Here is an 11,990-nt window from a genome sequence, read left to right as displayed (position 1 = left end):
ATTTGCTTGGCTTGCTATAGGGCAAGGGGGTACACTTTGGGGGTATTGCATTCCGTGGAGTATCTTACTGCGAGGAACAAAGTGAGGGATTCATGTTGCACGATTGGAATAGATGGGCTGTTAGACGTGTGGAGAAGCAAGTTACTACACAATCCACCCGTTCCCTGTTTTCGGCATAGTGAATGTCGTTCTTTGATGTTTGATCCTGTCTTCGGAACATACCGAGCTCTTGCAATACATTTTGCTGCTATACCTAGGTATTTACCCCGCATGTGCCGAGTTCAACACCCGGTCACACTAGCATATATGAAGCTTCATAAGGTTAAATACACCACTCAAAGTGAACCGGCCCTACTACCTCGACCGCGACTTATACATCCATGTCGATATTTCGTTCGTACCTCATCAGGAGGCTGACGGAGGCTTCCCCGACATAGCTTAGTCTTGTGCCATGACGCCTCTTTGATCATCGCGCTTGTCAACTGATCGGGCAATTACAACATCTCATATGGAGCGGCTGAAGTGTATCCGAGGCTGAAGTTAAGCTATGTGTAGATCTAGTATAAAATGAACTACAAAACCGTGTATCACTAATCAGACAAATCCGTGTCCCTTTTTCAGTACAAATCTCGTCGAATCACCATGAAACTCCTCATCGCCCTCTCCGCCGGTCTTCTGGCCGGTGTCTCGGCCACTCCAGTCGGCACACCCACCATCAATAACCGCGACGCAACCTCCGTTCAAGAGACCGTCAGCCTCTGCACCCAATACGCCTACCACTCTGCAAACGGCTACGAAATCCTCAACAACCTCTGGGGCAAAGACCAGGCGACATCTGGTTCTCAGTGCACCTACTACGAGGGCAGCACCGGAAACGGAATCAAATGGAGCACGGACTGGGTATGGCAGGGCGGCCAGGATCAAGTCAAGAGCTATGCCTACGCCGGTAAAATCCTGACCAAAGGGCAAAAGATCTCGCAGATTACTAGTATGCCGACGCAGGTGGAGTGGGCGTATAATCAGACTAGTAATGTGAGGGCGAATGTGGCGTATGATGTTTTTACTGCCGCGGATCCGAATCATGTCAACAGCAGTGGGGATTATGAACTCATGGTCTGGTAAGTTCTTAGCACATGCGACAACGATTCAGAAAGTAAGACTAACGTGGACAAGGCTCGGGAGGCTGGGAGGCGTATGGCCCATCTCACAAGCTGGAGCTCCTGTAGCAACCGTCACCATCGCTGGATACACTTTTGATCTCTACACCGGCTACAACGGATCGATGCGCGTGTACAGTTTCGTACGTGCTGGAAATAGTGATATCAAGAGCTTTAGTGCGGATATCAAGTTGTTCTTCAACTATCTGGAGCAAACTCAGCAATTTCCTGCGAGCACGCAGAACCTGATTGGTAGGTTTTCCGATGCGAATGGAGCGTACTTGATGCTAATGTATGGGTAGTCTACCAAATTGGTACGGAGGCTTTCACGGGTGGGCCGGCGAGGTGGTCGGCTTCGAGCTTCAGTCTCGATGTCAAGGTTTAGGATGTTGGATGGGTGAACAGGTTCCGCTCACCTAGCTTTCCAGTGCATGTTGGGGGATGCGCCGAGCAATGATCTGGGAGGAGTCTAGTTGGTCAGTAAGCGGAGCGATAGTAGCTATGCTCCGGTTTCATATGAAAGATAAAAATGCTTTGGACTGGTGCTGCTTCAAAGACTGCGGTGCAGGACGTGTTCGAAGCGCAAGCCATTCTTGACAGGTGTGAGGTCCCCATGCTATTTCAACTACCACCACCTGAGGCCTTCGAACGCCACTGCAGCGGACTGCAGTCGCGCATATGCCAAACAGTTACAACACTCGTGAGCGTATCCTGGTCTCAGCCGCTAGCCACATTCCTACTCTTCTAGTTAGCATCGTACAGGGCCCATGCTAATTCCATTGCCTTGTACTATGATTGTAAGTGTTATACCCGCTGCGTGGGGGCTAGTGATACTGCCTTTGAACGAGGGGAATCACAATATGTGGTTATCATTGGGGCATTGTTGTCGTTGTCGTTGTCGTGGTGACTCACTCTGCCGCAGATTCCTTGGATACGGAGAAAGGCGAGTATCGAGACATGTTCCTTAATCGCCAGTTCACAGCTCACAGCATCCTCGTTGCTTGCCGAAGTCGGCTCCGATACGAATTTCCGCATGTTGCATAGTAACGTTGCCAACGAAGAAGCGGATGCTGTACGCGCGGGAGTCACCGTTTGATTGGAGAAGTACGGGTTTCATCCAGTGCTCATTTTTCGAGCAAAGAAATCGAGCGCCAACCGTTGTTTTCGGCAGTCCCCACCGAGGTGCGAGCCATTGTCATGTGCTCGATGGTATTGTGGTAGAATGCCCATCTGCCCGTGTTCGTGTCACTGGTGAGCGTTCCGCGGCGCGGGAATGCTAAGAGCCTGGCGACACGACATGTTTCCAACCACAGCAAGGGAAGGTACCACTTGGCATGTTCCTTGACCGAGAATACACAGGTTGAAAGGTGATATTGCTCGTTACTATGAGTAACATCGTGGTAAAAATGCGGTTGGAGAGAGGACAAAAGATGCAAATTTCGGAGCGACTGTACTTAGAGCTTGATTTTGTGCAAAAGGTGATACCGAGGACTGCGAACTCAATAATGTGCCATCATGCAACGCAAAAGTACGGGATAGAAAGATAGGCCCCGCATATGCTGATCGCGTGTTGGCGATGGTGCTGCCATGGTGTTTGGTGCCCTTTCTGTCAAGCGACTGGCTGTTGGTAGGATAAAATCGTCAAGCTGATGAAGACATCGCTATGCGTGCGACTGTGTAGCACGTGGTCCAGATCACCGTACAATTGCAATGACTGTTTCGCACCATTATATCAGCGACGTCGACCTCCAAAAGATGAGCCTGATGCATACTTGGGCCTGGGCGGTGTAATTCGTCGGCGTCAACCTCCGCATCGCGGCTGCGAAGGATCGTTTACTGTACTGGGATCCGTCATTGCAACAATGACAGCTTGTGAGAAGCGATATGTAGGTTCGAAATTTCGGCGTGCCGTTCGTGAGGTCGAAAGATAAGTGAATATGCTGTTCGTGATGAGGTCAGGAATAGTTGCAATGTCCTTGTCATTGGATGAAATATGCTCAGTCCGCTGTCGAGCATGGGGCCTTTATAGACAGAGGGAGACGCTTGAGGCGACACGACATTAGACCATCGGTACAGTCTCAATAGATGCATCAAGTGGCTCGTATCGACTGGGCGCTATTTCTGCCATGCCACAAGTGTTGAAGGTGTTGTGGCTAGTGCTGAAGCTTTAGGAAGGACGCTGTACATCATAGCTTCTTGAGATATGCTGTGGGTGCGTTTGTTGGCAGCACGGCGTTGACGCTCCGCGAACGGCTTAGCTTTTTGGCTTGAAGATTTGTGGGTATTTTGCCGCTGTGACCATTCCGTCTCTTTGAGAGCATGTTCTTTTGAGGGGAATGCGTTTGTCGGTCACTGTTACTTTGGTGACTCAGTGGTACAGACATACGAGCACTGCCGGCCGATAGTACTTCCCATGGTCTTGGTTTGCAATCGATGCGACATGCATGGACAGTCTGCGATATGGTACGAAGCTCTTTAGATGTTCCCGCGTGCTTGACTTTGCATCTGGAATGAGCGTGGTTCAAGGATTTCTCGCAAACGTGCAAAGGCACCCAGCCGTTGCTACTATGGGTACAATGTGCCATAAGCGGAAGTCGCGGGTAGAGTCGTTACACATGCTGGAGTTCCGAATGGCTATAGCGGCTGTTGAGCGCTGATCTGATCGCCACGTCGGTAAGGATACGCTTTCTGCAGCCCGAGCTCGTATGTGAACATGTGGGGCTGTTCAGGGTTGACTGTGGGCCGGCTGTGGGTTGCCGTACATCAACTGAACCTTAATGAATTTGTCAGTTGGTATTCATGTTGTAGTCTATCAAAACCTACGTTCATGTGCATGAGCCACTAGCCTCATAGCAAAGACACTGTGAACTCACTTTGGAGTTGCACCAAAGAGAGAAATGACTATGAGAGCCCATGCAACATTTGGTAGCAGACAAGGATTTGTTGTATGTTTCGAGGTCGAGAAGGGTGCGTTCGAAGCAAATGAATGCGGGGAGCGCCGAACAGGGTTAGGAGGGCTTGAGTGAACATGTGGTCCATTCTCTTTGCCTTGTAATTCCGTACTGATCGTTTCTGGATAAAATTTACCTATGAAGCATTGTGGCATCGCTTTAATTCAGCTCGATACATTGACAGCTCCAGAAACGAACAGTCGTACGTATCTGTTATGTGGGCCCATCGAGGAGAGATATGACGTTCAAGTTAGCCTTAGATTCGAGGCTAGAGGCCATGTCAGGGGGATCTGCCGTTGCATTCAGGCAACGGCGTACGACATTGCGCAGACATGGAGCACGCCCATCATTGTCGACACTAACGCCCCCTGTCGAAGAACGAGCCTAAAGCTAGGCAATGTGTCGAAGTTGGGTAACATGAGCGCGCTTGGTCATGGAGTTGTCGCTCAAGAGGTAACGTAAACGAATCGAAGGCGTGTCTTGCTGTGCTGCGATAACGTTTTGCCTTGTTGCTCCGTCGACTATTTCTGGCACTGCAAGACCTCGTAACGATATCTGTCATGAGTGTTACGAGTTCCAGACGATCGCACACGAGCGTGGGCGTCCTGACACCTGTCTGTGTTTCTGTATCTCCCCAGCTCAAGGCAGTAGGTCGACGCAAACGAGTTCCGCCCGGGCAGATAGCTTACCGATCTGGTATGCGGAATTAGATACCAGTCTTAGGGGAACCTGCAGTCGGTACTACGGATATCGACATATCAAGTGCACCACCCTCCGTATGACCATCGCTCCAAGCCACGGTGTGAGCTCCGAGCCTATCGCAGTAGGCGGAAAGCAGCATGCTCACTGATGTCATATTCGATGAGGCTTCAGGGCTGGTCTCTGTTACACATGCAGCGTATCCATGGATAGTTCAAGCGCTAGACGGCTCTGTGCCACTGTGTCACGGCAAAGGTGCGTGACAGTCTCGGACCGTGAGTGCGCTATCGTCATGTGAAATCGAAGCGTGATGAAGTGTTGTGAAGGCAGGCGGCGGATGACGGTGATGGATGTTGGGTGTTGTCGGCTGACAAGCGGGGGTGAGGAGCGTCGGCTTGGGACGATCGTGAAGGCTGCGCGGGACCGATGCGGCGCAAGGCAGCCTCCACCCCGCGCCCCTCCAAGTACCTTACAGATACACGACACAACATCGCTACCCGCTCAACCACGGCCTCGAACTCCGCAAGCAAATCAGACCAACCAAGAACAACCAGCATGGCCTACAACTTTGTCAGGTCGTACATCGACACGTTCCGGGAGCGGACCGCCGCCATCAGCCACACATCGACCTTCCGCGAGACGGGTCAGATCACCCCCGAGGAGTTTGTTCTCGCTGGCGACTTCCTCGTCTTCAAGTTCCCCTCATGGCAGTGGGCCGACGCGTCATCGCCTGCAAAGCGCGTGTCGTACCTGCCGGAAGGAAAGCAGTTCCTCGTAACGCGCGGCGTGCCCTGCCACCGACGGCTCGACGACAACTTTGCGGGAGAGGCGGGCCAAGATGAGACCATAGTGAGGGACGGCTTCGCTGCTGGGGAAGGTGCGACCGACGATGATGGCTGGCTCAGGACCGGCGGCATGGCAGCAAGTCAGGAAGCCAAGGTGCGCGACGTGCGGACGGTCGATGAGAGCGGCAACCTAGGCGCGGCAGAGGAGGATGACGAGATACCCGACATGGAGGATATCGAAGACGACGAGGAAGCCATCATAAGAGACCCCAAAGCCGACTCAAATACAAAGGCGTGAGTGTGCCCGCCCGCTGCCAGCGCTCTACAGACTGACTGAGACCAATAGGCCCCTCCGGACATACACCCTCTACATCACATACTCCGCCCACTACCGAACACCGCGATTATATCTCTCAGGCTACGGCTCCACGTCGGTTCCACTGAAACCACAAGAGATGATGGAGGATATCGTCGGAGACTACAAGGACAAGACCGTCACCATCGAGGACTTCCCCTTCTTCGAGAACCCTCTCAAGACCGCCTCAGTACATCCCTGCAAACATGCATCCGTCATGAAAGTCCTCCTCGACCGCGCCGATGCTGCTCTGAAGCTGCGACTCGCCAAGCTCAAAGCCGGCAAGGACGTCAGCAAGCTCGACAGCGGCATGGAGGCACTAGTCGATGATACCAGGCTGCTCAAGCTCACTGAGCAGGCAAAGAACAAGGATGGCGACGAGGGCAAAGACGACTGGGAGGTCCTCAGTGAAGGTGGCGACGACGAGGTTGCTATCCGCGTGGACCAGTATCTTGTCGTCTTCTTGAAGTTCATGGCCAGGTAAGTTTACTCCGTGTTGCACAAATGAGCATCTTCTAACAGCCCACAGTGTAACTCCAGGTATAGAACATGATTTCACTATGGGTGTCTAGTCATACACACGTCTTTTGGGTAACTAGTCAGGCGCTTGAGGATTGACGGCATTGTTTTGGATTATTACTTAACTCAGCGGGCGCGAACATCATTTGGGTAGGTGGACTATAGGCTTTGGGATCACCACGGAATCAATTAGAGATGAACCAGATGTCTCGTTTATGATCATATGGGGTGAAGTGATGAAAATTTGGATTGCACTCTATCGTCGGAAGCCTCCATAAGATCGCTTCCAGTCCCTCACACCTCCAGGTCGGCGCACATCAAGCTCCTTGCCTTCATACCCCAAGTTGCTCTCCGCGCGGTGGAACATGGCGCATAGACGGTCGAAGAGACTGTCTTCCTCTGAAGCCTTGGGGAGAACTTGTGGCGCTTCCACAGATCCCGGGGCTACGTCTCCAGAAAAGTCTTCTTGGTCGTCATCATAAGAAGCTTCCTCTTCGTCGGTTGGTGTCGGGTCAAAAAGGGCATGGAACTTGTGGTTCAATCGAATGCGCCATGGGTCAACCTCTGATGATGCGGAAGATGAGAGACGTTCGGCGATTTCAAACTATGACAGTCAGTCACCATATCCTTTTCATGTTCGATGACGTGCGCAACATACCTCTCGCAGTCCTTGAAGGCGATACTGTTCAGCTCGCTTTTGGAGGCGGGGCGCCGAAGGTGATATGGGCATGGCAGACGCGAAAGCGAACAGGGCCACGATGGCCATGATAATGAAGGAGCGCATTTTTGGTGTGGTAAACGAGAGAATGTCCGGTTGGTGGTGTAGATGTTCAGTGAGATCGAAACGGGTTGCTGTCAAAGCTGAATGGGCGTAGTCTAGCTACCCTTAGAGACCAGCGCTCTTGTCAAAAGTAGCGAAATGATTGAAGAAAAGAATGTCGAAGGCCCGAGTAAGTGTGCAACAAGAAGAGATAAAGCACGTTAATGAGTGGCGATCCACATGTATATTCGCTGCAAGAACGGCCGGGGTAGTAGCGAACGAAGACCGGTTCGTCCAAAGTGCATCATCACCCGCAGCTTATCCAGACAAGCTCACTATATATCCACCAACCGGTAGGTGCAAGGGCTGTCAGAGGTTACGTCTGCCTGTCAATTATTCCGAAACAGCGGTCCGCGCACCAAGAGAAACGATCAACGGCAGGGAGGGGATGTTCGCGCAATCTTTAGCCCGTGGTGTTGGCGCAGTTGTGACCGCATTGAACACGCTGGTGCGGATTCATCGAACCATTGCATAACCTCGAGACGCTGGGGCCCAGTATGCCTGAAGGACCTGCCCGATGTAGTTGGAAGGAACCAGAGATCCGTTGAGGGGAGCCAGACGTGCATCAGCGCCCCCAGCCTGTAGCCTTGACTACTCGGCTGATGTTTCCCCAACTTCTAGATCTAGATCAGTGTGTTTCGATCGCCGGCTTTGCGGCTAGGCGTGCTGTTTCGACTCGCATGATTCCTGGGACGCCACCGTCATGCCAAGTTGTCTGCGGATGTCAAGTCTGATACAGGCACGCCGGGCGGTTGAACTGGAGGATTCCGGAGATTTAGCCTGGAAGACGTTGGGCTGGACATGATGAAACGAATGTAGCAGATGGATTGCGCGTCAAAACGCGGGCGCTAACACTAGCGTAGCGCTACTTGGCGCACGGGCGTGCAAGAGCGATCGAAGGCAAACAGAGCAAACACTCCCAGCCTCCACATCACGCGGACGTCATCACCGTCGCGCGACGTTGGGAAGACTTTATACTCACTTGGACAGCTACCTAGACATCACATAACATCGCGCTTATCTTGGCTATTCAAACAATGATCAGCTGGACATCTCAACTAGACAGCCGAAGGCACAGAACGCGTCTCTTGGACACGTCTTGACCACCCCTGCTTGGAGGAATCGGTTCAGCATAAAATACCCCGATATGGACGATCATGAACACTCTTCCCAGACAATGCGCCCAGGATCGCTATCACCAACCTCCACGATATCCGCACAGGCCCTCGACCTCAGCAGACTCCCGCCAATTGCAATCTTCACTGCGCATCTGAAGGACGAGGAAGTGAAGCTGCTCAAGGAAACGTTGCGCCAGTACGACGCACCGCTTACTACTGATGTCTCCAGAGCAAAGGTCTTTATTGGGAAGGTGGGTACAAAGAGAAGGGCCGAGTTCGAATTGAGGGCTCGAAAGCTGGTTGTTCAGGAGATTGTCACCCCGAAACGGCCAGCTAGTCCTGTGAAGGCACAGGATCACTCCAACAAGAGGCGAAGGCTTGGTAAAACGTCTGGTCAGTTGTCTGCGGACGAGGGAGACTCTACCACTGAGGATGAGGCTGGCAACGGCTCTGAGACTGAGCAGCACCACGTTCCTCTCTCGTCCCCTTCGAGATCCGACAATGGCTCAGAGGCTCCGCTACTGTTCGAGAATTCGTCTGACGATACTATCTGGGTTATCAAGTTCGACTGGGTAGAAGCTTGTGTAACTGCAGGTCATCTACTTCCTTTGGGAGACAACTTGGTCTACACGGGTAAAGTCATTGAGCGACCTAAATCATTGAATAAGAAGTCTATCAAAGACATTTTCGGCGCGCACACAAAAGTAGCGCCGGCATCTCAGACACTCTTGGCAACACGACCACATCCGGTGCAAGACATCCTAGATCGCGCGAAACTAGACATGAAGACGACCACGAAGAAAAGTACCTATCAGCCGCAAAGATTCGGAAATCACACTTCTAACCGCTTCGATGGAAAGGCTTTCGCCCGCTCTTCCCAGCCTGTTGGTCACTTGTACGCTTCACAAGCTGCACATTTACTGCAGCAAACGACCAGTGAGTATGAAGGCGAGGATAGCGATATCCCTGCAGCACCGGATTGGGTGAAGAAGGGCGTCAAGTATTCATGTCAGCGCTTCACACCTGGTAACGGACCCAATGAGGACTTCCTCGATCAGCTCAAGAAAATAAGGACTGCTCGAACATTGATCGACGACGACATAGGCGTTCGTGCGTACTCAACCATCATCGCTTCTATCGCTGCATATCCGTACAGCCTTAGTCACCCCCGAGAGATTGCTCAACTACCTGGTTGTGACGAGAAAACTGAAGTCCTCTTTGTAGAATGGAAGAACACCGGCAAGATTCAAGCGGTTGAAGATTTTGAAGCCGACGAATCAATGAAAGTCTTGCGTTCCTTCTACAACATCTGGGGCGTTGGAGCCAAGACCGCACGCCAGTTCTACTACAACAACCACTGGACTGAATTGGATGATATCATCGAGTTGGGCTGGAACGACCTGGACCGAGTGCAGCAAATTGGCGTCAAGTACTATGACGAATTCTTGGTCTCTATTCCGCGCCCTGAAGTTGAGCAAATCGCCGCTGTTGTTCGCGAACACGCTGTGAAGCTTCGCGACGAACGCATTACTGTCACGATTGTGGGCGGGTACAGACGTGGCAAGACAGACTCTGGTGACGTGGACTTGATCGTGTCGCACCCGGAGCTAGAGAGTACAGCGGGCTTGGTTCGAGAGATTGTCGAGTCATTGGAGGAATCTGAGTGGATTACTCACACTCTTACGATGAGCTTGAAGAACACTAATCGCGGTCAACATGCACTGCCTCTTCGATCTGCAAAGGGAGCTGGCGCGGGCTTTGATACGCTTGACAAAGCACTCGTTGTGTGGCAAGATCCAGCGTGGCCTACTCGTGAGGAGGATCTTGCAGAGAACCCAAGAGCGAAGAACCCTGCTATTCACCGCCGCGTCGACATCATTATTGCGCCTTGGCGGTCAGTTGGTTGCGCAGTCTTGGGTTGGAGTGGCGGTACCACCTTTCAGCGTGATCTGAGGCGGTATGCGAAAGCCATCAAAGGCTGGAAGTTCGATAGCAGCGGTATCCGAAGTCGAAGTAACGGCGAAGCCATAATGCTGGAGGGGCCCGATGGAGTCCAGGGTACGCCCGAAGATGCTGAGAGGAAGGTCTTTGAAGGGCTAGGTCTGGAATATGTACCACCAGAGTATAGAATAACGTATTGATGGGGCACGTCACATGGTACAGCATCGTGAAGACAGCTCTCCTGCTTCACCATTTGTCTTCCACGAAATTCCTTTCCAACTTCATCACAAGTAGCCTTCACGCGCCTATGCTACTCGCTCAGATATCCCTACGTTTTGCAACATCGCCACTATGTGCAGAACTCTAGCAACCACCTCCGAATACGATCGCCTACCACCATGCAGCCTGACCGGCTGATTAAGGCCATCACCATCACCGTACAGATTCTCATCAGCCTAGTCCTCTTCGCCATCGTCCTTCCCTTCTTCATCCTATGGCGTGCCCCAATAAGCCTCCTCTACTTTATCAAGAACGAAAAGCCACAGGAAAAGAACGCAGACCAAGAGAGAGAAAGGCTGCAAGGCCTGCCAGCGGACGAGGAAGAAGAAGAACCGAGACCACCCCCACCTCCAGACCTCCACGAGCGCGCCCTCGCACCCTACACAGAACGCTGGACAGCCTTCAAGGACCTCGACATCAACAAACCCCTCGTAGCCCACTGGTCCCGCGTAGCATGCCTCTCCCTGCTCACGGTACAAACCACGCTCACACTCGCCCTCCTCGAGAAATCGCTCGTGTACCACATCCCCTGGTTCGTTACACACCTCTCGGACACAGACTACAAGACCTCGAAGAAGAAGCTCTGGCTGAATGACTTGCTGCTACATGTAGCCTGGCTACTTATGACATGTGCGCCCGTCGTGGGCCTGTTAGGCGTAGGCCTGGGCATCGCGTACTATATGGCTAAAGCGGCGAGGTACGGGAAGTTTAATAAGGGTATGGCGAGAAAGAAGGGGGGTAGGGGTTACGAAGATCCGAATAAGGCGAGGGAGGGAGAAGGAAAGAACGGGGAGGCGCATGGGGTGAAGGAGACGGTTATGGGGGTTGTGGATCATGTTATGCACCCCCATGTTCCGCAGCTACATTTACCGCACCCACATCTGCTTCATCATCCGCACGAACAGCGGGAGCCAGAGGCTTCGCCGTATGGGTATCCGGGGTATAGTGAGGACATCCTCTTCGAGCAGCCCGGAGACGCGGCGGGTGGGTATCAAGATACGGTCCAGCAAACGCCACCTGTAGTGGTCCAGCCTCCGGCACCGGCGGCAAGGTTTGATAAGAATCCTTACACTTTAGCTGGCATTGCGTCGATCTGGACAGGTCAGAAGGAGAAGATAAAGGGTGGCTACGACGGAAGAGACGTCAGGAAGCAGAACTTCGCTGACGATATTGAGATGGCGGATTGGGTGGGTAGGAAGTAGACGATACGATCATTCATGACGTATTCTTGCTGGCAAGGATAAAGGATGTAATTATGTTGTTAGTACATATGAAGAAAGAGCAACCCCTCATCCACTGGTATCATCGCCCACCCACCTCAACTCCGCGCTTTTCTTCAATGTACACACCTCGCTTTTGCACTACC

The 11,990-nt window shown here is 52.3% G+C and overlaps 5 protein-coding genes across 5 annotated transcripts; 4 read left to right on the top strand and 1 right to left on the bottom strand.

Annotated features, from left to right (window-relative positions):
• Nucleotides 1-642: 642 nt before the first annotated feature.
• On the top strand, nt 643-1,542 carry J4E90_006712 (uncharacterized protein; the record flags this gene model as incomplete). Its single annotated transcript, XM_051436257.1, has 3 exons — nt 643-1,118; nt 1,174-1,409; nt 1,460-1,542. 3 exons carry the CDS (start codon nt 643-645, stop codon nt 1,540-1,542), a joined length of 795 nt encoding a protein of 264 aa, XP_051290051.1.
• Nucleotides 1,543-5,362: 3,820 nt separating this feature from the next.
• On the top strand, nt 5,363-6,519 carry ATG3 (E2-like enzyme; the record flags this gene model as incomplete). Its single annotated transcript, XM_051436256.1, has 3 exons — nt 5,363-5,886; nt 5,939-6,427; nt 6,477-6,519. The coding sequence occupies 3 exons, from the start codon at nt 5,363-5,365 to the stop codon at nt 6,517-6,519; spliced, it is 1,056 nt and encodes a 351-aa protein (XP_051290050.1).
• A 203-nt stretch (nt 6,520-6,722) lies between these two features.
• J4E90_006710 (uncharacterized protein) lies at nt 6,723-7,232 on the bottom strand (the record flags this gene model as incomplete). The annotated part of the gene is made up of 2 exons (XM_051436255.1): nt 6,723-7,070; nt 7,125-7,232. The coding sequence occupies 2 exons, from the start codon at nt 7,230-7,232 to the stop codon at nt 6,723-6,725; spliced, it is 456 nt and encodes a 151-aa protein (XP_051290049.1).
• Nucleotides 7,233-8,433: 1,201 nt separating this feature from the next.
• J4E90_006709 (uncharacterized protein) lies at nt 8,434-10,545 on the top strand (the record flags this gene model as incomplete). The annotated part of the gene is made up of 1 exon (XM_051436254.1): nt 8,434-10,545. The coding sequence occupies one exon, from the start codon at nt 8,434-8,436 to the stop codon at nt 10,543-10,545; it is 2,112 nt and encodes a 703-aa protein (XP_051290048.1).
• A 198-nt stretch (nt 10,546-10,743) lies between these two features.
• J4E90_006708 (uncharacterized protein) lies at nt 10,744-11,826 on the top strand (the record flags this gene model as incomplete). Its single annotated transcript, XM_051436253.1, has 2 exons — nt 10,744-11,321; nt 11,571-11,826. The coding sequence occupies 2 exons, from the start codon at nt 10,744-10,746 to the stop codon at nt 11,824-11,826; spliced, it is 834 nt and encodes a 277-aa protein (XP_051290047.1).
• Nucleotides 11,827-11,990: the final 164 nt, after the last annotated feature.

Source organism: Alternaria incomplexa, assembly GCF_024043165.1.
Source record: "Alternaria incomplexa strain BMP 0042 chromosome Unknown scaffold_9, whole genome shotgun sequence".
NCBI classification, from domain to species: Eukaryota; Fungi; Ascomycota; class Dothideomycetes; order Pleosporales; family Pleosporaceae; genus Alternaria; species Alternaria incomplexa.
Note: the sequence above shows the minus strand (reverse complement) of the source record. Positions and strands in the feature narration are given on the sequence as shown.